Source organism: Acomys russatus, chromosome 28 (assembly GCF_903995435.1).
Source record: "Acomys russatus chromosome 28, mAcoRus1.1, whole genome shotgun sequence".
Classification (NCBI taxonomy): domain Eukaryota; kingdom Metazoa; phylum Chordata; class Mammalia; order Rodentia; family Muridae; genus Acomys; species Acomys russatus.
Window position 1 is genome coordinate 35,461,258 of NC_067164.1, and position 27,991 is coordinate 35,489,248.

General features: G+C 47.9%; 1 protein-coding gene across 2 annotated transcripts; it reads right to left on the reverse strand.

Moving 5' to 3' along the window:
- On the reverse strand, positions 1-27,991 carry Os9 (OS9 endoplasmic reticulum lectin). 2 transcript variants are annotated; one of them, XM_051170311.1, is made up of 15 exons: positions 27,762-27,990; positions 27,222-27,398; positions 26,322-26,385; positions 26,140-26,216; positions 25,824-25,922; positions 4,289-4,499; positions 4,089-4,190; positions 3,811-3,908; positions 3,587-3,644; positions 2,958-3,046; positions 2,461-2,733; positions 1,917-2,106; positions 855-1,019; positions 578-687; positions 1-273 (listed from the first exon to the last, which is right to left on the reverse strand). In XM_051170311.1, exons 1-15 carry the CDS (start codon positions 27,921-27,923, stop codon positions 148-150), a joined length of 2,001 nt encoding a protein of 666 aa, XP_051026268.1. In that variant the 5' UTR covers positions 27,924-27,990; the 3' UTR covers positions 1-147. The 2 variants fall into 2 exon arrangements, with proteins under 2 accessions (XP_051026268.1, XP_051026269.1); XM_051170312.1 differs by lacking the exon at positions 855-1,019 and having other exon boundaries at positions 27,762-27,991.

Here is a 27,991-nt window from a genome sequence, read left to right on the forward strand (position 1 = left end):
ACACCCCCACAGGGCTAGGCCCCCTGAAGTCCAGAGCTAAGCTCCAATCTGCCCTTTGCCTCCAGGGCCCCAGGGCAGGAGGTAGGGAGGCAGAGGCAGCAGGGAAGACGCTGGAACCCTTGCAGGGTCTGGTAGGTAGCGCCGGCTTCAGAAGTCAAACTCATCCAGGTCCCCAGTGTCCTCACCACCCGGAGAGCTCCACACACGGCGGTAATTGCTTTCCAGGTCTTTCTGTCGCTGGCGCTCTTTATTGGCCTCTTCTGTTCCCTGCACCTGTGAGGAAAGGGTGGGGGGTGGGGTGGGGGTGGGGTGTTGAGGGTTGAGCTAGAAGTGCTGCCTTGTAGCCAAGGCAAAACCCGCAGGTTCTAGGGAGGCTCTGAGACGGGGCAGGCAGCGGGTGTGTGTGTGGGGACAGGGGAGGGGGCTGGGAATATGGCCCCAGCAGCTGAGGCTTAGCTTCACCTGGGATGGGAGGATAGGGTTCTACAAATGTCAGGATGGCTGGTGCAACCAGCCCTTGATTTCCACACCACGGTGGCATGTGCTCGGGACCCAGGACTTGGGTGGGATGTCTCACCAAGATATTGAAGAAAATCTCCTTAAGGTTTTTTGTGTCCTCATCAGTCAGCCAACGTGTGTCCTCATTACCTTCTGCTCCGGGTCGCACAATTTTGATCTCAATCTTGCCTGGAAGGAGCAAATGGGTGTTGAGGAGGGGACGGCTGAGAGCTTTAGAGGGTCCCCTGCCCTCCAGGTCCCAAGCGGAGGAGGTCTCCAGTCCACCTTGACCCAGCCCTGCCACTCCTGCTGGCAAGCCCTTCCGACAGCTCTAAGCTCCGCCCCTCAGGGCCCACCTTCCGCCGTGAGCCCCTCCCTCTCCAGCACTTCTTTCACCAGCCCCTCGATCTGTTTCAGCTGTGGGTTTTCCCGGTTCATCTCCAGGACAGTCAGATCCTGATTGGGGCCTCCATGACGGAGCTTGGTGACTCGAACCCGGACTCTGTGCTCAGGCTCTTCCTCTTAAAGGGGAAGACACAGGGAGACACAAAGCAGAGCCGTGACTCCAGAGGCGAAGGGCTGCGGGGTCTCCTCACTCTGCCTTGGGGTAGATACTCTACCTCTCCGGTATGGGATCTGAGATCCAGGGTTCACAAACATGCCCTTCTCCAAGGGCAGCCCGGACCTTCCCACCCTGCAACTCTCCCAATTTCTACAGGAAACAGCTGTTTTCTGAAAGCCAGGCCAGGCCACCGCACCTGCAAAGGTTTTGCTTTAAGGAGCAGGTTAGAAAGGCTGGCTCGGTTTTCAGCATGCTGAGGCTTAACATCCTCTCAGTGTTTACCAAAAAGGCAGATGGAAGGCTTGAAGCTGGAATGCCTTATCTCTTCATAGCAGCAGAATTCCATGATATGAGCACAGGGAGACGGGAGAAGGAACAGCTCAGGTGTGTCCAAGCTGGTGGCAGATGGCTTAATGCCAATGGACTGGTCTAGTCACACCGACTGCTGGAGCCTTTCTTGGTGCAGAGCGGGGCCTGCTACTGTGTATCTCCTACCATGTTTCACTAAGGAAACCCTCAAACTGTGTGTCTCCTTTTACCCATCCCCTACCCACAGGGCAGCGGGCATCGAGCACCTTCTTCGTGGATGAGTGAGTGAGTGCTTTTCAGTTCCTAGGTCATGGGCGTTTAGTTTCTGCCTATGTGCCAGACAGAATGCAGGCAGTAGGCATAAAGAGCAAACCAGAGAGCAAGGCAGGCTCTTCCAGAAGGATGGCTCTGAGGTGCCCACACAGAGGGGACAGAGGAGGAAGAAGCTGGCACTGAGAACAGTGCTCTTGAAGGTGGAAGAGAAAGGCGTTCTCTGCAGGCTGTACCCTCTGGGAGCAAGATGGCCACTCCCGAGGATGGTTCTCACCTGTGGGGTGTGGTGATGGGGGAGGTTTTTGGGGGGCGGCTCTCCTTCTCTTGTGTCTCTGCACAGGTTCTGGAGTCTGGCTTTCCTGCAGCCTCTTGATGAGTTTGTCGACAGTGGATGTGAGAGCCAATATGGCCTGCTCCCGCTCTGACACCTTCCTCAGCCCTTCTGCGTCCAGCTCCTTCTCTGTCTGGAAGGCCCAGAGAAGGCAGCAGTTAATAGTCTGGGGGACAGAGATGCTGAGCATGCTCTATAGGAGAGCCAACTCTCTTCCTTTTAGTTAAGGAAACAGCCACCATGTTGGGAGACTCTGTCCTGTGCCACTGACACAGGCAGGTGGGGCAGCCATTGACATATGAGTTGCCACTGGCACAGGTGGGCATGGCAGCCACTGACACAGCGAGTTGCCACTGGCACAGGTGGGCATGGCAGCCACTGACACAGTAAGTGGCCACTGGCACAGGCACAGCGAGTGGCCACTGGCACAGGCAGGCGTGGCAGCCACTGGCACAGCGAGTGGTCACTGGCACAGCGAGTGGCTCACCTCCTGGATAATGTTCTCCAGCTCTCGCTCCATGCCGGCCTTAACCTCTGAGCGGAGCCGCTCTCGGTCTGAGGGAAGCAGCATGCCCTCTAGCTCCTTCTCGAACTCTCCAAGTAACTGCTGCTCATCCTCATCTTCGTCCTCCTCATCGTCACTGTCCTCTTCTTCCACAAGACCCTGAGGCTCGTCACTCTTTTCCTTCACCTCTGCTTCCCCCTCAGGGGCCACTGTGGCATCTTCTCCAGGCTGCTCCGGACCTGGTCCTGGCTTCCCCTGGGTCAGGCATTGAGGAGGAGATGGAGCCATTGTAATATGTGGGGGGCACAACTAAACAGTGGCAGGACATGGTAGTGGAGTGGTGGGGGGACACAGGAAGGACAGGATGGGAGCCAGGCACAGGATCGGGCTCTACTGGGGCCAATATGTCCCACGTAAATATCTCTTCAGATGCTCATGGGACAGAGGCGCGCCCCTCCCGTCCTTGAACAGGGCCATACCTTTTTTGCCCCACCTTTCAACTCCTCTATCCATCGGATCAAGTCTGCAGGGCTTCGGATGATTTTGGCCCGCACATTGTTCTGAAAATCTGAGATGGAAAGAGAGAGCGGTAGGGGCCTTTTACATTTTAAGTCCTCTCTTGGTGCCTGAAGAGAGGGGCGAGGACCAGTCTCTGCCTCAGGGAGAAGGCAAGCAAACCCCTTGAGAAAGCTTGGTCCTCAGATGGGCTCACGGCAGGCACATGGGTGACAAAGCACGCTAGCTTGTTTGGTGGGAGCAGAACTCTGGCTTTCAGGACCGCAGAGGAGGTCCTCAGGGCTAAGTCTGCTTTTCGCTGCATTCTGCTTTCTATAGCTACTTAGCCACTTCCCAGTTCTAGGCGTTCTACTGTGGAGTGCAGATCCTGTTCCATTTACCTCCCCCACACTCACACTTTACAGGTGGGCAACCTGACATTACATTACATTACATTACATTGCAGGGAGCCAGGGAGTAAGCTGTGGAGGCAGCAGTAAAGTGAGCGCACTGGGGCCAGGCGCCTGGGTGACTTAGAGGTAGAGCCATGCAAGAATCTGGCTTCATTTCTTGGCACTGTGGAAAACAGGGAGGGGACGGAGGGATGACTAACCATCAGGAGGGCCAGGTGCTGCTGGGTCTGCTGCAGCCTCAGGGGTCAGGTCCTGCTCCTGAGGAGGAGAAAGGGCTGACTCAGCATGAAGGGCTGCTCTGCCCTCCACACTCTCATCCCTAGACAGACAAATGTCACCTCATGGACCTTGGCTCGAGGAACCCTACCCATCCCAGAGCCTGATCCAGGCTTATCAGGGCAGCAGCCGAGAGGCCGGATCTCACCCCCGCCTGTGCCTCCTCTCCTCCCGCAGCCTGTTCCTCTGGCTCACGAAGCATCTTCCAGAACTCTGATTCCTTATCTTCCTTGGCTGGGCTGACATCTGGGGAACAGAGGGGAGTGTGAACGGAGGGGAGGGAGGAGGAGGCAGAGGAGGCGGGGTAAACTCCCTTGTACAGTGCCAATGGGTTAAGAGTCCACCCACGCCTGTCTGCACAGGACAGCAAGACTGGGGAAGGAAGGTGGTGGTGGCCTTTCACAGAACGGCCAAAATCACACCTACCTTCTTTCCCTGGGGCTGTGCCAGCCGACTTGGTCTCACCCCACACTAGCTGGTCTGTGCCTTGAATGTCCTCTGTGGTCTTCTCTTCATGCTGCTTTGAGTCTACCAGGAAAACAGTGTGCAAGCCGGATAGGGACCTGCTCCGACACGGCCCTGCCCATCCCCATCCCCACCGCTACCTCACGCTCTGATGTACTCACCGGCTTGCCTCTGGAGGTAGGCCATGTACTCATCAGGCTGCAGGGCTGGGTGACAGAGAATGGCCTGCGGAGCAGCGCTGGCGGGGGGCCGGAGGAGGGGGTGGGGGCAGAGCCGAGAGGTCCGAACGGTCAGGACGTAGGAGCATGACAAGGGCTCGTCTACGCGGTCGATGTAGTCCCCAGAGACACCCGCACCCTCGTCACATAGGAACTGTGTCGGGGCAGGAAGGAAGAGCGCCTGTGAGAACCACCAAACCACCTCCTTTGTTACATCAGACACGGGGTACACTGCATGTAACATGCTGGAAAGATTCAATTATTTGGTTGTCACAAAGGACAGCACTGGCACCCCCACTTTGTGGCCTGAGATGCGAGAATGTATGATGCTGTTGAGACTCATGCTCGGCTGACCACGGAGGGGAAATTGGGCAACTCTAGACAGGTGGTCAACCTCCATACCACTTCCTTGTTCTGTGTAAATGTGGCGTGCTGGGGCTAGTGAGGTGGCTCGGGTAAAGGTAAAGCTGCTTGCCACCAAGCCTAATGACTTGAATCCGATCCCCGGCGTCCCACGAGGAGGAAGGAGAGAACTAAGTCCCACGAACTGTCCTCTAACACCCGTGTGTGTGCCGTGCCGTGCCGTGCGCCCTCACTCCCAATAATAGAAAATGATGCTCGGCTCAGCAGCTCACATACTAAGACTGGGGTGACACGGGCCTCGTGTGGCCCCTGAGCAAGGATGACATGCACACTCACCAAGCTCTCCTTTCTGTAAACATGTCTAAGCATGGTGGGGGCAAACCTATAGTCTACCATTCAGGAGGCTAACGCAGGATGATGGCTGGAAACTCAAGCCCGGCCTGGACTACAGTTTTAAAAAACAAACTAGTCAAACCAGTGAGCGTAGACACAGCGCTGTGTGGGCTGGTAGCTATGATCCTGGCACTAGGGAGCCTGAAGGAGGAGAATCTGGGGCTCAAGGCCAGCTTGGGTTACATAGCTAGTTCAAGGCCAGCCTGGGCTACAGTGTAAGAAGCTGTCACTCTAAAAATAAAATGATAAATAACCCAATTTTAAAATGTGAAAAGAGCTCAACAGGTATTGTCTAAGGAAGAGAAATGCTAACCCTAACTCTCTTGAGGATGTGCCCGTCAAAACCACAAGGAAATTCGCTTGCTCCACCTCACTCACTGCAAGGGCTGTGGTGAGGAAGGCAACACCAAGCACTGCCCAGAATACAGAAAACCTCACAGACACTGGTGGAACTGGAAAATGGAGCAGCTAGTTTGAAAAAAAATTAGAGCTTAGAAGGTTAGGCTGGATGGAATGTAGCTCCTGGTAGAGCACCTGGCTGGCATGCACAAGGTCGTGTGTTCAATCCCAGCATGGAGAGATAAAACTCCCAAAACTTCACTTAAAGCCTTCCAGAGCAGGGCCTGCTGGTGCACGCCTTTGATCCCAGTACTTGGGAGGCAGAGGCAGACGGATCGCTGTGAGTTCAAGGCCAGCCTGGTCTATAAAGCGAGTCCAGGACAGCCAAGGCTACACAGAGAAACCCTGTCTCGAAAAATCAAAAAAAAAAAAAAAAAAAAAAAGATTATTCAATGCAGGCTTTTAATCTCAGCACTTGGGAGGCAGAGGCAGGAGGATCTCTGTGAATTTAAGGCCAGCCTGGTCTACAGAATGAGTTCCAGGCCAGACAGGGCTACACAGAGAAATCCTGCTTCAAAAATAAATTAATGAAACACTGAAAACAAGCCAAGTCAGATCACACTTAGGTAGTTACAGGGAACACATAAGACAAAATCTTCTGTCATGGCGGAGGTTGGGGCAAATAGCTTCAGCCAGCACAGTCCTGGTGGAGAGACAACAGACACATGTGTACTAGCTGTAGAGACAGGGCGGCCTAGAATACACTGCCTTGGAAGGAAGGAAGGAATTCAGGTGTAGTCAGGTATGGGCTCGCACACCTGAGAACCCAACACTCAGGGTGAGGGACAGGAAGCTCCAGACTTCAAAGCCAGCCCGCCTCAAAACACCAGCTAAAAGATAGACAAATATGCTAAACAAGACAAAGCACAACCCCCAAGGAATAGAAATTTGTTTACTCTAACTTGTGGGTACATAAAGAAAAAAAAAAGGAAAGTAGAATCTTTACAGTAAAAAGGCAGGAAGATGGAGCGGGATTTCCCACGGGGCGGATGAGAGCAGGGCAGATGAGAGAACTGTGAGAATGTGTGTTCAAACCCCTGGAAGCCACAGAAGAGCTGACCGAGCTAGCACACTACTGCCTGAGCCGCCCTACAGAGAAGCCGGTGTGACTGGGAGGGGTGGAGAGACAATGGGGTCACAAAAGCCAGTGCCCAGCGCCTGACCTGGGAGGTAGAGGCGGTCATCTTCCCCTCTGTGGTAAGTGTGAACAGGGCTTGAGCCACATGAGATCTTGTCTCAAAAACCAAAGTAAAACAAAAGATGACAGCTATACAGTGAATAGCTGTATGTTAATCTGAAAAATGAGATGAAGCGAAAAAATATCTCCCCAAAATAACTTACTAAAATTAATTGAACAGGACAGCCAAGGCTAACACAGCGAGACCTTGTCTCGAAAAACCAAATCAAACAAACCAAACAAAAATAAAACTAGTTGAAGTTGAAGTAGAAAATTTAAATTCTCCCAGAATTAGTAAGGATAATTAATCAGGAGCTGTGTAGTGTGGGATTACATTTGTAACCCCAGTACTCGGGAGGATGACGCAGAAGGACTATTGTGAACTTGACACCAGCCAGAGCTGTATAGTGAAACCCTGTTTCAAAACAACACACAGAACCGCAATCCTAGGCCGTGACTTTACAGATTAATTCTAGAAAACGTCAAAGAATAAAACGTTCTGATCACACATGGTCTTGAGAGTATGGAAAACGTAAGACTTTATAATTTGTCTTTAAAATTTTTAAATTATTCGATTAAGTTTTTAAACATTTATTTACTGTGTGTGCATAATCATGATGTTGTATGGGTGTGTGTGCGTGTGTGTGTGCGTGCGTGTGTGTGTGCGTGCGTGTATGTGTGTGCGTGTGTGCGTGTGTGCGTGTGCGTGCGTGTGCGTGTGTGCGTGTGTGCGTGTGTGTGCGTGTGTGCGTGTGTATGCAGGTCAGAGGACAGCCTGATTGGGGATTGAACCAAGGCTATCAGGCTTGGCAACAAGAACCTTTAGCCACGGAACCATCTCACAGCTCTGACTTTTTTTTTATTATTAATTTTCCAAGGCTAGCATGATTTTATAGACAGAATGGCACAGGGACAGCTGGGAAGTTCAAAGGCGGTAGGTAGGAAGGACCATTACAGGTCAGCATAGACCTTTGGCCACTTATATGCAAACCTACAAGAAGGACGATGTAGACACCAAGGGAACAAGTACTGTTCAGCCAAGAACACCCCATAAACGTTACCATGGCAAACCTGGAGTCTACAGTGTCACACAGCATACTGTCGGTGTTGTAAACAAGTTACAGGCAGGATTCTTGCCAAAAGGATTAATGCTCACATTGAGCATACAAAACGTCTAAGGGCATTTCTTTAATCCCAGCACTTGGGAGGCAGAGGTAAGTTGGAGGCCAGCCTGGTCTACAGAGTAAGTTCCCGGACAGCCAGAGATGACAGATCCTGTTTCAAAAAACCAAAATGAGGGCTGGAGAGGTGGCTCAGTGGTTAAGAGCACTGTCTGTTCTTCCAAAGGTCCTGAGTTCAATCCCCAGCAACCACATGGTGGCTCACAACCATCTATAATGACATCTGGTGCCCTTTTCTGGTGTGCAAGTGTACCTGCAGACAGAACATTGTATACAAATTAATAAATAAATCTTACAAAAAAAAAAAAAAACCCAAATGAAAAAAGTGTAAAGGGAACAAGAGACTCTTGTTCTTGTTGTTGTTGTTTTGAAGCAGTGCCTAGCGATGCAGCCCTGGCTGTCCTGGAGTTCCACATTTAAAGCAGGGTGGTCTCAAACACCCAGTGATCTTCCTGCCTCTGCCTCCTAAGTGCTGGGATAACAAGAGTCTTAAAGACCAGTGAGCTTACACATTTTTTTTTCTTAAGAAGAATGCAAAATAAAACCATCCTAAGAATGAGCTCTTTATCTGATGTATAGCCAAGGATTAGTCAAATTCCAAAAGTTTAAAAATACACCAGGCTGGCAGGGCTATAAGGAGACTGGCATTCTCCCACACTGGGAGGCGAGCGGTGTTCCTAAGCAGGGTGATTGGCAGCGGGGCTCCGAAGTGAGTCTACTTCCAGGAATGCACTCTGCAAACACTCTGCAGGTACCGGGCCTGCGGCACCGCCACGCTAATAAAAGATTTAAGACAACCTGCACACCCACCTACAGGAGCCACTTAGATAAATGATGGTGCAGATGTGGACCAGGCAAACAGCTTCTGTAAAGGAGCCGGAGCTTTTTATGTACTGATTTGGAAAAAGCTTGCGGATAAATGCTTATAAGCACATTTTAAGATCAGTGGGTTGAGCCAGGTGTGGTGGCGCACCCCCTTTAATCCCAACACTCGGGAGGCAGAGGCAAGTAGATTGATGTGAGTTCGAGGCCAGCCTGGTCTACAAAGCGAGTCCAGGATAGGCAAGACTACACAGAGAAACCCTGTCTCAAAAAAAAAAAAAAAAAAAAAAAAAAAAAAGCCAACCAACCAACCAACCAAACAAACATGCAGCCTGACGATGATCTGACCCCCTGGGACCCATGGTGGAAGGAGCAAATGGATTACCAGAAGTTCTCTAACTTTCACACTTACACTGTAGCACACGTGTGTGCACACTTACAACCTCTCTAAGAAAGGTTTAAAAAGATTCACTTACTTTTATGTGTATGTCTTGACCGCACGTGTGTATGTGCACCGTGTGTGGCCTAGTACCTGTGGAGGCCAGAGGAGAACACCAGCTTCTCTGGAACTATGGCTCCGGGTGACTGTGCGCAGCCATGTGGGTGCTGGATCAAATCCCAGCACCCTGCAAAAGCAGTAGAGCCCTTAGACACTGAGCCGTCTCTCCAGGCCCCAAATAAAAAGCCCTGTTTTGTTTTTTAATTATTTATTTTATTTTTGTGTCAAGTCCCTTGGAACTGGAGTAACAGGTGGCCGTGAGCTACCATGTCGTTGCTGGGAAGTGAACCCAGGTCCTCTGCAAGAGCAACAAGTGCTCTTAGAACCACTGAGCCATTTCTCTAGCCCCTAAAATAAAAAGTCTGTAAATAAATCTGAGAGGCCTGGTGCACATCTATAATCCTAGCACTTGAGAGGCTGAGGTGAGAGGATTTACAGTTTGAGGCCAGCCTGGCAAACATCGAGCTGAAGGGCATCGAGGGCAGCCTGGGGTAAATGGCAAAAGCATGGCTCCAAACTCTGAGTACTTAAAAAAATCAAACCAGAGCTAGCAGAAGAAACTGAAGTAGAGCTTGGTGGTGGAGTGAGAAGCCAGCATGCACGCAGCCCTGGGTTCCACCATCAAAAGCCAGCCATGGCTCTCCCTCGGGGATTCGGAGCAGGTTCATAAGAAAAAAAGCATCCTGAAAACTTTGTCTATACTTCTTAAACATTTCTATATATGGTCTATGTACCTATATTAAAAAACTAACTATGGCCAGGCAGTAGTGGTGCATGCCTTTAATCCCAGCACTCGGGAGGCAGAGGCAGGTGGATCTCTGAGTTTGAGGCCAGCCTGGTCTACAAAGCGAGTTCAGGACAGCCAAGGCTACACAGAGAAACCTTGTCTCAAAAAACCAAAAAACAACAAACAACAAACAACCAAAAAAACTAATTGAGCCAGTGTGGTAGCTAACGACCTATAATCTTAGCACTTGAGATGCAAAGGCAGAAGAATTGCTATAAAGTCAAAGCCTGGACCACAGAGTGAGATTCTGTCTCAAAAGGCAAAAACTAAACAAAACCCAAGATGGTAAGAAGAAACCAGAATAAATACAGAGGAAAAAATATGAAATAGACAAATAATGAAGATGTTAATGGAATAGTAAATGGACAATAGAGAAAACAAGCAAAACTAAAACAGGGTTTTTAGGCTAACAAAGACAAATAGAGAAATGTACAAAAGAGAAGTGACGTTAGCACTTGGAATGAAAAGGGCAGCCAGCAGAGGGCACCAGATCTCATTACAGATGGCTGTGAACCACCATGTGGGTGCTGGTATTGAACTCAGGACCTCTGGAAGAGCAGTCAGTGCTCTTAACCACTGAGCCATCTCTCCAGGCCCCAGAATTTCTTACAGGATGGAGGTGATCCACGCCTTTAATCCCTGCACTTGGGAGGCAGAGGAAGGTGGATCTCTCTGAATTTGAGACCAATGTGGTGGTCTACAGAGTGCGTTCTAGGACATCCAGGGCTACACAAAGAACCTCGTCTTGAAAAACAAAAAGTAAAACAAAAAAGAAAAAAGAAAGAAAGAAAGAAAGAAAAAGAATATCAAATTGTTTCAGAGAATAAAAAAAGGCGGCAGGGGTGGGGGGTGGGGACGACACTGGGGAAATGGTTCAACAGGAGGCAGCCTGGAGTAGCAGCAAAGCAGCAGAGAGAGAGAGACACGAAGAGAGAGCAAGACAGAGGGAGAAACAGACAGAGAGAAGGTGGGGGAGGCGGAGGGAGGAGAAGGGGTGGGGAGACAGAAGAAGGTGGACAAGAGCCAACTCCTGAGAGCTGTCCTCCACACCCACACACATACACACACTAAATTAATCAATTAATTAGCTTTTAAAAAAATTAAGCATGCTCCTCAAGAGAGTTCATGAAGTTACTGTATGTTGATGCCAAAATAAAATAATGATGATACAAAAAAAGAAAATCAAAGACCAATTTACTCATGAAAATTGCATAAAAGTCAATTAACATATTAGGGTACTTAATAGGCATCTACTAAAATGAAAATGCACCATGGCGTCAGACTAAAGCTTCTGCATACTAAAGGTAAGAAGAGTGAGGAGGGGCCAGTGCGCAGGCTCACCCCAGGGGACACTTGCACCAAGCCTGACAACCTGAGTTCAATCCCTGGGGCTCCACCGAGTAGCAGAAGAGAACTGACTCTCACAAGTTGTGCTCTGATCTCCACATGTGGCACACACACAATGACTAAGATGTAATAGTGGCACACATGTATCCACACACAACCAGTAAAGTGTAATAGTGGCACACACATATCCACACACATAATGAATAAGATGTAATAATTTTTTTAAACGGTGAAAAGACAACCCTCAGGAGAAAGTGTCTGCAAACTTGACATCTGTCAAGGAATTAATATCCAGGATATACAGGAATCTCACACAAATCAATAGTGAGAATGAGAGAACTGTGGTTAAACATGAGCAACAAATGTGGCAGCATCTTTGAGCTAAAAAAGCAGGAAAGGGAGGCAACAGACTAAACTAACTACTTCACAGAAGACAAAGGACCAGCAAGTTTATTTATTTATTTTTTAATGCTGATCATCTCTAGTTATCAGGGAAATGCAAACTGAAACCACAGTGAGATATCACCTCACTCCAGATGTAATGGTTTTAACAAAAAGAGAAGACAGCAACAGCTGGTGAGGCAGGGAGGTAAGATACTGCAGCCATTATGGAAAGTAGTATGGAGATTCTGCAACAAATTAAAACTAAGGCTGCTGTGTGACTGACGTGAAAACATGCTGACGTGGGTTGCTGATGTACCACAGGAGGCAGACTGCTTGGCAAGCACACATAAAACTCCCAAGTTTGCTTCCCAGGACCACATGAACAGGGCACGGTGGTTCATGCCTGTAATCACACACTTGGGAGGTAAATGTAGGAGAATTAGGCATTCAAGGTCATCCTCAGCTATACAGTTTGAGGCCAGCCTGAGCTACATGAGACTTGTCTCAAATAAATAAATAAATAAATAAATAAATAAGTAAGTAAGAGAAATGGTTCAGGGGTTAAGAGCACTGGTTGCTCTTCCAGAGGTCCTGAGTTCAAGTCCCAGGAACCACATAGTGGCTCACAACCATCTATAATGAGATCTGGCGCCCTCTTCTGGTGTGCAGGTGTACATGCAGGGAGAGCTCTATATACATAATAAATAAATAAATCAAAATCTATTGCTAAACCAGATGTGGTGGTGCAGGCCTATAACCCCAGCATTTGGAAAGCAGGTAGATCTCAGAGTTCAAGGCCAGCCTGGTTTACAGCCAAGTCTACACAGAGAAACCCTGTGTAGGCATAAAGTTATTTTGTACTTGAGAAGCTAATTTCTGTACCCTCCCTACCCCATATTTGGTTGCAATATTTGGTTGTCTTAAGAATCTCCTGTCTCGGAGCTGGAGAGATGGCTCAGAGCACTCTCTGCTCTGCCATAGGCCCTGAGTTCAATTCCCAGCAACCACATGGAGGCCCACAACTACCTATAATCTGATGTGATGCCCTCTTCTGGCCTGCAGGTATATACAGGGGTAGAGCACTATCTACATAATAAATAAATCTTAAAAAAAAAAAAAAAAAAAAAGAATCTCCTGTCTCAAAGTTGTGTAAACACCGCTCCCCAATTGTCCCCTGATATGCCAATAAAGCAGCTTACAGCCAATCTCTAAGCAGGGGAGAGAATAGGGCTGGACTTCCTGCCAGGCAGGGGAGGAGGAGTTAGAAGAGGAAGTAGGGGGTTGGGCCGGGGGAGTCAGCCACAGGGAGAGGTCCCAGGAAATATTAAGAAGGAGCTGAACAGGAAAAGCTACAAAATGCAAGTATCTCTGGGAAGTCAATTGAGAGGAAGCCAAATTAGTTTAGAGGGTTAAGAATAGAATGATGGCTCAGTTCTTGTGCTGTGAAGCTTGTTTAAATAATATCATAGAGTCTCAATTATTGGTGTGATAGCCAGGTTAAGAGAGAAATTCAAACAGTTTTATAAAAATAACCATAACAACCCTGTCTTGAAAAAAACAAAACAAAACAAAACAAAAATATAAATAGAAGAGAGAAAGCATGTTGAGGTGACACACTGCAATATAGTCATGACAGCCAAGATGTGGGCACAGTCTAAGCGTCTATCAACTAATAAGTGGACAAAAATGTCTAGTGTAAGGGGCAGGGCGGACAGCTCTTTTGGGAAAGGGCTTATGGTGAGCTCCAGGTTCAGTGACTGTCCGAATTTGAGGCCTACAGTGACCCCTACAGTGGAAGGAGGACCTGGGTTTGGTTCCCAGCTAGCAACCATGGAGTTCCAGGAGACATGATGCCCTCTTCTGACCTCTTCAGGTACCAGGCACACAAGGTACACAGACATACATGCCAGCTAAAGACTATACATTAAAAATAAAAATAAGGGGACTGAAGAAATGGCTCTGTGGTTAAGAGCACTGGCTGTTCTTCCACAGGTTGAAATCCCAGCACCCACATGGCAATTCACAACTGTCTGTAATTCCAGTTCCAGGGGATCTGACACCTTCACGCAGACATACATGGAGGCAGAACACCAATGTAAATAAAATAAAATAATAATTTGAAAAAAATAAACTTAAAAAAATGGTGCAGAAAGACAGAATAACATTCTATCATGACACCCAAATGGACCTTTACAAATACATGCACATCCACACATCCAAACAAGATGTGCATATATATGCACACACACACAATGTGGCTTAATTGTACAACAGAACACTATCTTGCCATAAGAGGATAAAATCTTGTTGCTTGTAACACTGTGAGTGGACTCGAGTCATTCCCCTAAGTATTAAAAAAAAAAACAAAAAACAAAAAAAAAACTCAGACACATAAAGACAGGTACTTCATGATCTCACTCATGTGGTGTTAAAAACAAACAAACAAACAAACAACAACAAAAAAAAACCAACTCTGTAAATGAGTGGTTACCAGCGGCAGGACACTGTTGTACAATCAGAAGAACCGGGCTCTGTGGTCCTACCGTGCAGCAGGCAACAGAGACAGCAGCAATGCACTGCATTTGCTTCTTTTTTCTTATTTTAAGACAGAGTTTCACTATGTAGCCTAGGCTGGCCTGGAACTAATTATGTAGACCAGGCTGGCCAAGAACTAACAAGAGGGGCTGGAGAGATGGCTCAGTGGTTAAGAGCACTGGGTGCTCTTCCCGGAGATCCTGAGTTCAATTGCCAGCAACACATGGTGGCTCATAACCACCTATAATGTGATCTGATGCCCTCTTCTGGCCTGCAGGTGTGCATGCAGGCATAATAAATAAATAAATCTTTAAATATATATATATATAATATAAAGGGGCTAATGAGTGGACAGTTAGCAAAAGGTAAGGTACAAATGGCCAATAAACATGAAAAAACACCAACCTCACCAGCCTTAGAGAGATGCAAATAAAGCTACACCGGGGTTCCTGACCCTACTCAGAATGACGGCCATAGGAAAGCAAACAACATGAGATGCTGCAAGGATGTCGACACAAGAGAACCTTCACACGCCCCTAGTGTGAATGTCAACCATCACTGTGGAAGTCAGAATAGAAGCTCCTCTAACATGAAAAACAGTCGGGGGGCAGTAGCACATGCCTCGAGCCCTAGTACTCAGGAGGCGGAAGCCAGCTTGGTCTATAGAGTGAGTTCTGGGCCACTCAGGGTATATACTGAGACCGTATCTCAACGAAACAAAACAAAATATATAAATTACAAAATACATTTATCAGCCGATCAATGACAGCACTTCTGAGCATTTAGCAGGATTCCAAGCCAACATAACACTGAGACACTTGGCAGACCAATACCGATTTCAGCTCTACTCACAATAGCTAAGTCATGGGGAAAGCTCAGGTGTCCAAAACCCCAGAAGAATCGATAAAGAGAAAGTGTTTTATACACGCACAATTGAATTAGTTTTTCAGCTATAAAAGGACAAAGTTATGGTGTGTCATAGTCACTGTCCTACTTCTGAGGAGACACCATATCTGTGGATCTCAGATTTTATATAGATATACGACCTCATACACATGTATACACAACACGAAAGTAGAAGTGAAACTGTGTAAAAAAAAAACTTTTATTTGCCTGTTTCAACTATTGTCTGGGAGAATTACTACTCTGTTTGCTAACCTCAGCCTAGTCACGGAAGCTTCTAGCCTCCATACAATCTAACCTAGGCCAAACATTTTTTCAGCCTCTGAGACTTACTGCATAATAAGTTCACCTTTTCTAGCTCTTTCTGAGCTCTGGGCTGGTTCAACTCCGCTGTTCTGGCTCAAACTCCTCTCCCAGCTGACTTATTTAATCTGGCTTTTCTCGTAGCCTCTGAATTACTTTGCTTGGCCTCAAACTAATTCCAGAAATCTGCTCTAAATTTCTGGTTCCTTCTCATTCTCTGGCTCGTTCCATCTTTACCTGCGTTCTCTCCCTGCCGCCTGTCTCTCCATTACTGTCCCGGTAACACTGCCTGCTCTCCCTCTGCATTGCGGCTTAAGTAGCTTCCCTTCTCTCTTCTCCTGTGAGTTGGGCGTATCTAGTCTGTCAAATCTTCTCTGATTCGTCACCTTTTCTGCCATTCAATTAGACAGCATTTTCAAACATGGGTGCTTCCTTCTACAAACTTTACTTTCATTTGGGATTAAAGGCCTGTACTAGGGGGCTGGAGAGATAGTTCAATGGTCAAGAGCCCTGACTGCTCTGCCAGATGTCCAGAGTTCAATCCCCAGCAACCACATGGTGGCTCACAACCATCTATAATGTGATCTGATGCCCTCTTCTGGCCCGCAGGTGTACATGCAGGCAGACCGCTGTACACATAATAATAAATAAACTTTTTAAAAAAAGATTTTTTAAAAGCTGGACCTAAGCTTTTCTTTACCTGATACTTGCTCTATACCAGGCTGGCCTTGAACTCAGATCTGTTTGCCTGTTACTCCTGGATTAAAGGTGTGTGTGTATTCCAGACTGATCACACAGACCTAGATCTTTGGATGTGATCTCTTGAAAGAGCAGCCATGTTTTGAATTAAAATTCCTCTACAAAAGTATGTAAGGGGGACAAAGCCAACAAACTATAGAAAATGGGTGTGGAAGGAGGGGGAGCAGGAAATGGGGTGAATGAGTTTAAAGTATATTACATCATATGTACAGTAATGTCCTTATGAAATGCACCATGGACAATGAGAACACATCAGCTTAAAACACTAGTAAAGGCCGGGTACAGCAGTGGATGCCTGTAACCCCAGCACTCAGGAGGCAGAGGCAGGCAGATCTCTGTGAGTTCAAGGCCAGACTGGTCTACAAATTGAGTCCAGGACAGCCAACGCTACACACAGAAATCCTGTCTTGAAAAACCAAAAAACTAAAAGCAAAAAAACCCAAACACTATTAGAGAATAAAATAAGGAGCCAGAGAGATGGCTCAGTAGGCAAGGGGACCTCAGTTCTAGTCCCAGCATCCACACTGGGCAGCTCACAGAGACCTGTAGCTTTAGGGGAGATCCAATACCTCTGATCTTTGACCTCTGAGGGCACCCACAATGCGTATGCGTGTGCACACACACATACACACACCTAAAAATAACAAAATAAATCTTTTTAAAAAATGAATAAGGGCCGGGTGTGGTGGTGCATGCCTTAAATCCTAGCCCTTGGGAGGCAGAGGCAGGTGGATCGCTGTGAGTTCAAGGCCAGCCTGGTGTACAGAGTGAGTCCAGGACAGCCTGGACAGAGAGACCCTGTCTCAAAAAAACCAAAAAAAAAAATATATATATATATAAAATTGCTGGGCATGGTGGTGCACGCCTTTAATCCCAGCACTCAGAAGGCAGAGGCAAGTGGATCACTTTGAGTTCGAGGCCAGCCTGCTCTACAAAGCAAGTCTAGGACAGCCAAGGCTACCCAGAGAAACCTTGTCTTGAAAAAAAAACAAAACAAAAATAAAAAAATTGAATTAAATAAAATTAAATTAAAATTAAAAATAGTGGCTCAAAGAAAGAATTTTGAATGTGTCACCATAAAGAAATGATAAATGTTTGAGGAGACAGATAGGTCTTTCATGATTTAAACAGTATTCAGTCTTTGTATCTTGAAGCATCACATGGTACCCATAAGTGTATACAATCTTATATCTATCTATCTATCTATCTATCTATCTATCTATCTATCTATCTATTTATCTAACAATACTAGCTATTTTTATGAAACAGCCTTAGCAGTCCTAGACTTCAGTGTAGACCAGGCTGGCCTTGAACTCACAGTGATCTACCTGCCTCTGCCTCCTGAGTGCTGGGATTACAGGTGTGCACCACAACGCCTGGCCCTTTATGTGTATTTAAACATCACTATGACTGTGCATTACTACAGAAATATAATGAATAAACAAAGAGCTTTAGAATATAACAACTCACTATATAAACGAATCAAAGATGAAAAAATAACACACATGATCATGTTAATGACTATGAGAGATAGATATGAAAAATTCTGTATCATCCATCATAAAAATGACCAGCCAATCAGGAACAGTGTGAAAGGGCATTTACAAGTAAGAGCAAAACCTGGACAGCAGAAACAGGAGCAGAGGGACATGGCACTTGTTTGGTCTGCAGACCTGGACTTTGTCCTAGCATCCATGTGCTGGCTCCAGTACCTTTGTCTTACTGGGCAATCACATGGTACATATACACACATGCATAAATCTAACAGAGTCAGGAAAGAGCTGGGGAGGCAGCTCAAGTGCTTGCTGTGCAAGCATGAGTAACTGAGTGCAGACTCCCAACTCCCACCTAAACAGCTGGGCCGGAGAGATGGCTCAGAGGTTAAGAGCACTGGCTGTTTTTCCAAAGGTCCTTAGTTCAATTCCCAGCAACCACATGGTGGCTCACAACCATCTATAATGAGATCTGGTGTCCTCTTCTGGTGTGCAGGCAGAATACTGAACAAATAATAAATAAATAAATAAACAGATAAATAAATAAATAAATACTTAAAAAAAAAAAAAAGCTGGCAACAGCAGCACACATGTGCGAGCCCAGCCCTGGGAGGCTGGGACTGGTGGATTTCTGGAGCCCAAGCTCCGCCTGGCCTGACTGATGAGCTCCAAGCTCATCGTGAGACCCTGTCTCAAAAGACTAAGGTATGCAGTGGTAGAGGAAGAAAGCTAACATCAACCTCTGTGCACATGCACACACACACACACACACATATGCACACATACAACACACACACACACATCTATGAAAATATTAAATCAGGAATAATAAGTAAAGGGTGTCCGCTAGCACTGGCTCTATTACTTCAGAGCCATAAGAAAAATGAAATGTGTAAGGGTTAAAAAGGAACCCAGGCCAGGTGTAGGAATACACACCTTTAATGCCAGCACCCAAGAAGAGACTGGGGCAGTTAGCTCTCCTGTGTGTCTGAGGCTAGCCTGGTTCCATAGTGAGTTCCAGACCCTCCAAGGCTACATAGTCCCGAGTCAACTTAAAAACGTGCACAAGAACCTGCAGCTGACAGAAATGAAAGACATTTAGGTGTGGCGGACATGCCCGGAAACCAGCACACAGTCGGATGAGGCAGGAGCATCATGAACTCAAGGCCAGCTCAACTACATATAGTGAGACTATGCCAAGAAACAAAGAGGGCTGGTGTGGTGGTGCACGCCAGTAGGATTTGATGAAGGAAACGGAGGCAAAAGGACGTTTTGCCAGGCAGTGGTGGTGCATGCCTTTAATCCCAGCATTTGGGAGGCAGAGGCAAGGAGGATCTCTGTGAGTTCGAGGCCAGCCTGGTCTACAAAGTGAGTCCAGGACAGTCAAGGCTACACAGAGAAACCCTGTCTCAACAAAACAAAAGCAAACAAACAAAAATAACCCCCCCAAAAAGAAAGAAAGCAGGCTGAGCAAGCCGTGACAAGCCAGTAGGCAGCACCCCTCTGTGGCCTCTGCTTCAGCTCCCGCCTCCAGGTTCCTGTCTGTTTGGAAGTGTAAGCCAAATAAACCCTTTCCTCTCCAAGTTGCTTTCCTCTCCAGTGGTGTTTCATCCCAGCAATAGAAACCCTAACTAAGACACACAAGGTACACAGGACTGGCAATATCCACACAGAGAAAACAGAAGGGAGCTGGGAAGGGAGAGACAGGGAATTACCCCTTGTGGAGGTGTGTTTCTGCTACCACGCTGCGCACCTGAGTGTAAGGACGGTAATTTAGGTGGTATGAATTCTTTCCCACATTAAAAAAATAAGAAAGCAAAGCTACCTCTGTGTCCAAAAGATCCATCACCGAATAAAGGGGCAGTGGCCGTAATGAATAAAACCTGCGCTCCCACAGCGCAAGGCTCTGCTTCCCCTTTTTTCTCTAGGGATCCTGCACGTTGTCAGTGACCGATGGCTGTACTGTGTAAGAACAGCAAACTAGATGTGGTGGAGCCGCCTTTAATCTGAGCATGTGGGAGGCAGAAGCAGGGGGATCTCTGTGGGTACATGGCTAGCCTGGTCTACAGAGTCTAGGGAGAGCCAGGGATACATGCTGAGACTCAAAACATACTCAAAACCAAACAGAAGAACTGAAACTGCTTCTCTGCAGGTGTGGCGCAGGTGCAGGTGCAGGTGTGGTGCAGGTGCAGGTGTGGTGCAGGTGCAGGTGTGGTGCAGGTGTAGTGCAGTGCGGTGAGCTCTTACAGTCACAGGCTAGAGCTCTATGTCACCTCCCGGAATGAGAAGGACGTCAGCAAAAAAGCAAAGTAATGTACTGGAGGATTTTTTTTTTCCTTTTTTGTTTGCTTGTTTGTTTGTTTTTTGCTAAGTAGTCTGTCCTTTAACTCAAACCCTCCTGACTCAGTGTCCTGGGTACTAGATTGAGAGGCATGCACTGTCACTCCTGGATACTTTCTTTTACTTTTTGTGGTCCTGATGGTGAACTCAGGGCACTCCACCACAAATGAAACAATGTATATAGCCAGGAGTAGCAGTACAGGCATGTGACCCCAAAGTGGGAGGTGGAGGCAGGGTGCTAAGAATTCAAGGCCAGGTTGCTGGAGAGAAAGCTCAGAGGTTAAGAGGACTGGGTGCTCTCCTAAAGGTCCTGAGTTCAATTCCCAGTAACCACATAGTGGCTCACAACCATCTATAATGAGATCTGGTGCCCTCTTCTGGCTTGCTGGTTCATAAAATAATAAATAAATCTTAAAAAAAAAAAAAAAATTCAATGCCAGGCTCAGCTATATAGTAAGTTGAAAACCAGTCTGAGCTAGACAACATCCTGTCTCAAAAACAAAAACGAAGCAAACCCCAACAATGTATACTTTCTATGATATATGTATTTATATTTAAAATACAAAGAAAAGGCCAAGGTAATGGTTGTGGTTTCTAGAACCAAGAAAGGAGGTAGTGAGAGGTCAGGCTTTAGTTGTGTTTTAGCATCGTAGTCCCCTCATTTTTTTTTTCTTTTTAGTTTTTCAAGACAGGGTTTCTCTGTGTAGCCTTGACTGTTCTGAGCTTGCTTTGTAGACTAGGCTGGCCTCGAACTCACAGCGATCCGCCTGCCTCTGCCTCCCAAGTGCTGGGATTAAAGGTGTGCGCCACCACGCCCATTAACCCCCCCTTTTTTTTAAAAACTCCCTTTTTAAAACAGAAATAGAGTGGGTGTACAGGTGCATGCCTATAATCACAGCATCCAGGAGGCAGAGGAGGAGGAGGATCACAAGTCCCAGCCAGGCTTGGTTGGCTGTATAGCAAGACCCTGTTTTAAACACCAGCTCCAAGGCCACAGCAATGGCAACAATGAAGCAGATTCAAAGCAAATGTGGCAAAAGAGCAACATGGATTCTTTCAGAAGCAGACTTCTCTGTATCTGAGGCTTGTCACAATTAAGAAAAAACAAAGCTGTGACATTGCTGGAATCATAAATACCTGTAAATGCCTGAGAGAGGGATCTAAATTCATTTAATCCCATATTGCTAACTTGGTCTTGAGCTCCACTGAGTCGACTTTTTTATAATTATTTCATTGTTTGAGATAGTCTCACTCCATGGTGTAGGCACGCCGCTGACACTGCTCACGGAGAGATCATAATGACCCCCACTGTACTGCACTGACGGTCGGGGTGACCACGGGTCAAGAACCCACTTCCTTCTTCCTGCTGTGTGATGGCCTGGTCCTTACCAAATTGCCTGTGACCACCCGCAGCAGTTTTCAGTCTTCCTCTTTTTTTCAGATTTATTTATTATTATGTATACAGTGCTCTACCTGCATGTACATCTGCAGGCCAGAGGAGGGCATCAGATCACATTATAGATGGCTGTGAGGTACCATGTGGTTGCTGGGAATTGAACTCACGACCTCTGGCAGAGCAGTCAGGGCTCTTAACCACTGAGCCATCTCTCCAGCCCCCAGTCTTCCTCTTCTTTGAAAGTTTAGATGCAGTCAACACCATGGCCCTGTCCTTCCTGCGTCCTACGTCACAGTAACGCCTCTGTGGCCCCTTTGGAAAGTCCCTTTTCTACGTGCTTTCTAGAATGCCATGATGGCTTCCTCAAAGATCTGTCCCAGGCTGGTCTCCAATTCTTCATCCTCCCGCCTCAGCCTCCCAGGTGCTGGCATTCCAGGCATGAGTTCCCACATTCAGCTTCTATCCGACTTTCTCAACTACACACTTTCATTGAAGTATTTTCTCCACGTACCTGACTTCAATAGTTGAGGATAAGCCTCTGGCTGTGGTGTGGTCTCTCTCTGCTCCCAGAGTCACTAAAAGTACCTGGAAAGCCCAACTCACCGTTTTCGACACCGAGCTCCTTCCTCTCCCCACCATCTACCCAAGAATCCTTCGCAAATCTTTCCTCTTATGCTACAGACTCTCCCTCTAAACCGCTCTCTGCAAGTTTACTCTCTACCCTTCAGTCACCTTCGCTTCTCATCTGGATGACCCGACTGATGCTTCAGTCACTGGGAGTAAGCCAGAGTGAGCCTCCAAAGCCAGCTGTAAACCTGTGAACATGCAGGCACCCTCTTTACATTGCACTGACTCCCCACTATCTCGTGGGCCCCTCACAGCTTGGGTCCTGGCCCAGTAGCTGCCCACTTCCATCTCCTACGCCCTTTTCTTATGCGTAACCCTTCCCATCCCTGTGACTCAGGTCCCGGATCACACCATTGCCTCTTCACTTCCAAGCCTTCTTCTGCACTTGACTGCCCCTTCCCCCCCACACCATGCCGTCTCTTCTTCCTCTCTCCTGCCCCTCTAAACCTGCTGGGCCAAACTTCCCTCAGGTATCAGTTCAAAGGTCTCTTTCTCTCCCCTGTCTGCTGTCCCGTGGTGTGCACCTCATCTGGAATGACACTGGTCCTCCTTCCGTAAACACCTGTCCCCCACAGGCCAGACTAAGGCTCAGTCGCCTTTCTCCTCCAAGGCACAGGGCGTGTGTTGGGGTGTGGGGCGGGGTGCATGGGGGTGCTGCACAACTAAATGCCAGAGTACAGTGAAGTGTGACGGTAGATCTCACACATGGATGTGGCTATCTGCTTATGGAGCACTGAGGAAACACAAGTGACTTTCTAGGTGAGTCAACAAAGGAAGATTTGAGGCCTGGTATGCTGGTGCATACCTTTAATCCCAGCACTTGAGAGGCAAATCTGTGTGAGTTCAGCCTGGTCTACATAAAGAGTTCTGGAACAGCCAGAGCTACATAGAGACCCTATCTCAGAAAAAGAAGTTGACATTTGATTTTTTTTTTTTTTTTTTTTTTTTTTTTTTGGTTTTTCAAGACTGAGTTTCTCTGTGTAGACTGGCTTTGTAGACCAGGCTGGCCTTGAACTCACAGCGATCCACCTGCCTCTGCCTCCCGAGTGCTAGGATTAAAGGCGTGTGCCACCATGCCCAGCACAGAAGTTGACATTTGAAAAGGTTGTTGTTCATTCTACTCACTGAGTGAATAACTGGGCATCTACTTCGTACCAGGCATTACTCCAGGAGCTGAGGATCAGCAAGAAACAGGACTGACGTTGCCCTTCCGTCCTTCCTGGCCTCTTGTTAGTGGAGTTGGACGGAGGCAGATATTAAATAAGATCATTTCAGGTAATGACACGTGCTCTTGCTTGCTTGTTTTTGAGACAGACTCATTCTGTACCCAGAATGGCCTCGAACTCACTATGGAGCCCAGGCTGGCCCCGGCCTGGCAGTTATTCCTGCCTCAGACTCCTACGTGCTGGGGTTACAGGAGTGAGCCACCCCATGGCCACTTTCTGACACAGACTCCGAGGGACATAAATGCTTTACCAGGATGAAAGGGACCTGTGTTTGTGCATCCGCACAAGGTATCGTTTGAGTATAACTGAATGAGGAGACAGAGCCGGCCATTCATGGAACGTTACGCTGTTCCTGGCAAGAGGACAAGGCTACTGTGACAGAAACATGAGGAGTATTTTTATCACCAGCCTAGATTTCATTCTTGAATCACAGAGCTAATTGCCAACTGAAGATCACCAGTGGGATGTCTGACAGGCATTTCGACTTCATCTGCACAGAGCCAACCCACCTTCCTTCTTTAAACTTTTGCACTGTAGGCAAGGACAATTCTGTCATTTGCAGCCACTGAAGCCACAATGGGCATAATCATTCCTGTTTTGTTGGTTTTTTCGAGACAGGGTTTCTCTGTAGCCTTGGCTGTCCTGGACTCGCTTTGTAGACCAGGCTGGCCTCGAACTCACAGTGATCCGCCTGCCTCTGCCTCCCGAGTGCTGGGACTAAAGGCGTGGGCCACCACCACCGGGCTTGACATGATCATAATTAACTTGCCCCATGTCCAACCCAACAATAAATCCTATTGGCTTTACCGTAAGAATATGTCTCCAGCGTGGTGGGGGCTGACATAAGCAAAGTACAATGACATACATGTATGAGATGTCATGAGTGGCTGGAGACATGGCTTGGTGGCTAAGAGCACACACTGCTCTTGCAGAGGACCCAGGTTCAGTTTCCAAGACCCACAGTAGTGGGTGACTCACAACTGCCTGCACCCCTAGTTCCAGGGATCTGATTCCCTCTGGCTTCTGAGGGCAGCTGTCCACACACGGTACACATAAGCTCATTTACACACACACACACACACACACACACACACACACACACACACACCTAAATATTTTTTTTAAGAAAGCTTTAAAATGATTTCTCTTAAAAATATTTTCAAATGTCATAATGAAACCCACTATTTTACATAAAATTGATATATATTTTTTTTAAATTAGAATTAAGTTGGGTAGTGGTGGTGCACACCTCTAATCCCAGCACTTGGGAGGCTGAGGCAGGTGGATTGCTGTGAGTTGGAGGCCAGCCTGGTCTACAGAGTGAGTCCAGGACAGCCAAGGCTAAAACAGACAAACCCTGTCTCAAAAAAACTAAAACAACAACAACAACAAAAGGCTAGTGGCTGAGATGCAGGCGAGAATTAAGAGTCCCATACACAGAACAAAGCAGGGTTTTCTCTGGTTTGTATTTTAGTTAGTACAGTATATTGCCATGTAGTTCACAACAGCCTTGTGCTCACAATGCACCCACCTCAGCCCCCCAACTTACTGAGGTTACAGGTAGGTGCTGCCACCCCCGGATGAACAGAGGTTTCTGTTTCCTGAGGCAGTCCTGGAACTCACTATGTAGACCACATTTGGCTTTAAGCTGCACCTGCCTCTGCCTCCAGAACGCTAGGATTAAAGGCGTGTGCCACCACACCCAGCGTTAGACTTCTTTCTTTCCTTCTCACCATCACTCCTTAGCTGTGGCTCTCAACCTTCTAACGCTGTGGCCCTTTAATAGCGTTCCTTGCGTGGTGGTGACCCACAGCCGTAAAATCATTTCATTACTACTTCATAATTGTAATTTTTCTACTGTTATGAATTATAATGTAAGTATCTGATATGTGGCCCTTATTGGGGGGGGGGGAGGTCTCAAGCCAAAGGCTGAGAAAACACTGACCTAGTGGCTCCCTTCAGACTCATTTTTCGTGTGAGGCCGTCTTCCCTTCTACATCAGGGCTTCCATGCAGGGGCTTCCTGTCTGCTTCCCACTTTACCGGAAGAGTTAAGACCAATACATCCATGCTCCACCCAGTGCAAGAAGAGCCAAAGACAGACACTAGCAGCTACAGCTCAAGTGACAGAAAGGAGAAGTGCTGTTAAGACTAAGCATGGCCTATGAGAATATATAGGGGGAGGTAATCCCCCTCAGGAACAGTCATAGGGGAGGGGAATAATGGGAAAATGGGGGGGGGGCGAGGAATGGGAGGATACAAGGGATGGGATAAACTTTGAGATGTAACAAAAATAAATTAATTAAAAAAAAAATTAAAAAAAAAAAAAAAAAAAGACTAAGCATGGCCAGAAGCACCGAGGGTAGCCTATGGGAAATGCAGAATTGAATTACGCCCGACAGTGGCATCAAGCTGGCAGCTAGATATGGGCCTGAGACCCTGGTCTACGGCTAAGAGACACCCTTGACTGCATGGCACAGCTGTCTTCCTCCCCTAGAAGGCAGTCTGCAATTAAGGGAGCATTTTCTTTCTTTTTAAGACTCACCCGAACTTCGGCCTCTCGGGGCCTCCCGTTGAGATCGCATTTAGACCCGTTGCCGTAGGTCTGGCTGTGGTAGCGTTTCAGCCGATGCTGCTTGGAGGCCTGGAGAGAGCATGAGGCAGGAGGGAGAGGGCATGAGAAAGGAAACGAGGAGGAAGGATGGCACCACCCTCCCCCAGCAACCTGGAGAGCACAGGAATCCAGATCCCAGGGGACTTGGTCTCCACAGCACACGTCAGCTAAGTCTGACCCTCCAGGTTGCCTGAGCTCTCAGCCTGCTGCTCTGCCCGTCCCCACTCCACCAGCACACCCCTGTCACCTTGGCTGTTTCATCATCCCAGTTGAAGGCTGAATGGTAGTAGCCGAGATACAGGACGTCACCTTTGATCTCTGAGTCTGTAAGGGGAAACCCATGATAAAGCACGTTATTCTAGCTATGAGGTCTGGAAGGGAAGACTGGGAGGATGGTGAAGGCTTAGGGAAAAGGTAGGAGCGAGTCACCTTCCATATGGTACTGCTGGATATGGCGTCCATAACAGAATTCGTATGTCCACCAGTCCTTGGTCTGACAATGGAAAAAAGGAACAATCAAGGGGCATGAAATATGTCTCCTTTGGAAACCAGACACTCCTGGCTCCAGAATATATAACCTGTCTTTCAGCTCTCAGCTCTCTGCATTCTCCAGACTTCGTGAGAAGGGACAGCTATTTTCCTTTCACAGATGGAGACCCACATCTGAAGTGTGACTGCTTCGCACCTGTGCCCTTTTTATTCTTTTTTTTTTTTTTTTTTTCCTGGGGGTGGGAGTGGGCCAGGGAAGAGAAGAGACAGGGCCATGCTGTGCGGTCTGGTCTGGGATCACAGACAGGAGCCATTTCCCTGGCCTTCATAAACACAAGAAATCAGGGTATCCTTGAAGCAATGGGATAGAGACTCCCACAGGTTCAAGTAATAATTTAATTTCTTCGAATACAATGGAAGCCTGAGGTAAAGAGCAACAGAAAGGTGACTTCAGCCGGCTGTGGTGGTGCATGCCTTTAATCCCAGCACTCGGGAAGCAGAGGCAGTTCAAGGCCAGCCTGGTTTACAAAGTTAGTCCAGGACAGCCAAGGCTACACAGAGAAACCCTGCCTGGAGAAACCAAACAAAATAAAGAAGGCGACTTCATAGGTGGGCTCCATTCCTCCTGCCCACCGTCCATTCTTTATTCACTTTGATCTTCGTTTAATCTATTTTGAAATGTACTATCCTAACCCTTGCCTACATTCAGCAAAGAGTCTTTGCTCTGTCCCCTGGTTCGTGTCTGTAAATCCATCTGGTACACCTATGGCCTCTTAACTCCCACCGGTCCCCCACTCCAGTTCTCAAGACTTCACCGCACCCCAACCCAGTTCCCTTCACCTTCAGCAGACATGGAGCATCTCTCATGGGGCTCAACAGCTCGGGAATCCCAGGCCCTTGGTAAGCAGGTGCCTCCTCCTCCCTCACGCGCTGGAAATGGATAGCTCCGGCTGGTAGGCGGCACTCGTAGCGCTGTTTGTACTTTGAAGACACAATCACCACGTCTGAAGCTTGGCTCTGGGAAAGAAGGGTCGGGAAGGGGGCCAGGGGGACAGAAGCTGGGATCCCTCTTTGGACCCTGGGGAAGTGCTCAGTGCAAGAAAGAATAAGCCACAGTCCTCCAGGCACTCGCCGGGCCAGGTGAGGGGCCGGGCGAGCGGAGGAGAGGGCACTCACACTTCCCCACCCGGAGACCTGGGACCCACCCGAGCCGGTGCCTGGTCCCCAGAGGACGCGTCTACCTGCGATTCCCAGCACGATGGTAGGAGCACCACCTATCTTCCCTATCGCCCTAACCTCCCGCGCCAGATGCGTAGGTGCCCTTGCTGTACCGGGTGCCCCTTCCTCTTGCACAGGACCTTCGCCCCCACACCCCCTCACCTGCCCTCCCATGACAGGTAACGGCAGGATCTGGATCCCATAACGCATCTCACTCAGCTCCTCCAAATTCAGGCTCCCGACACTGTCCGTCAGACGCGCAGGTACCAGGAGCCCCACAAATAGCAATCCCAACAGGCTGGACAGCAGCGTCTCCGCCGCCATCTTTCGTTCCGTCTTAGCTGGAGATGTTCCTTCCGCCCCGAACCTGGCAGCGGCCTCACCCGCCCATT

Coding starts and splice junctions, on each gene's coding strand:
- Os9 (XM_051170311.1), bottom strand. CDS start 27,923: ATGGCGGCGGAGACGCTGCTGTCCAGCCTGTTGGGATTGCTATTTGTG. Junction 27,399..27,761: donor TACCTGTCATGGGAGGGCAG/GTGAGGGGGTGT, acceptor CTTCTTTCCCAG/AGCCAAGCTTCAGACGTGGT. Junction 688..854: donor GGAGGGGCTCACGGCGGAAG/GTGGGCCCTGAG, acceptor TGCTCCTTCCAG/GCAAGATTGAGATCAAAATT.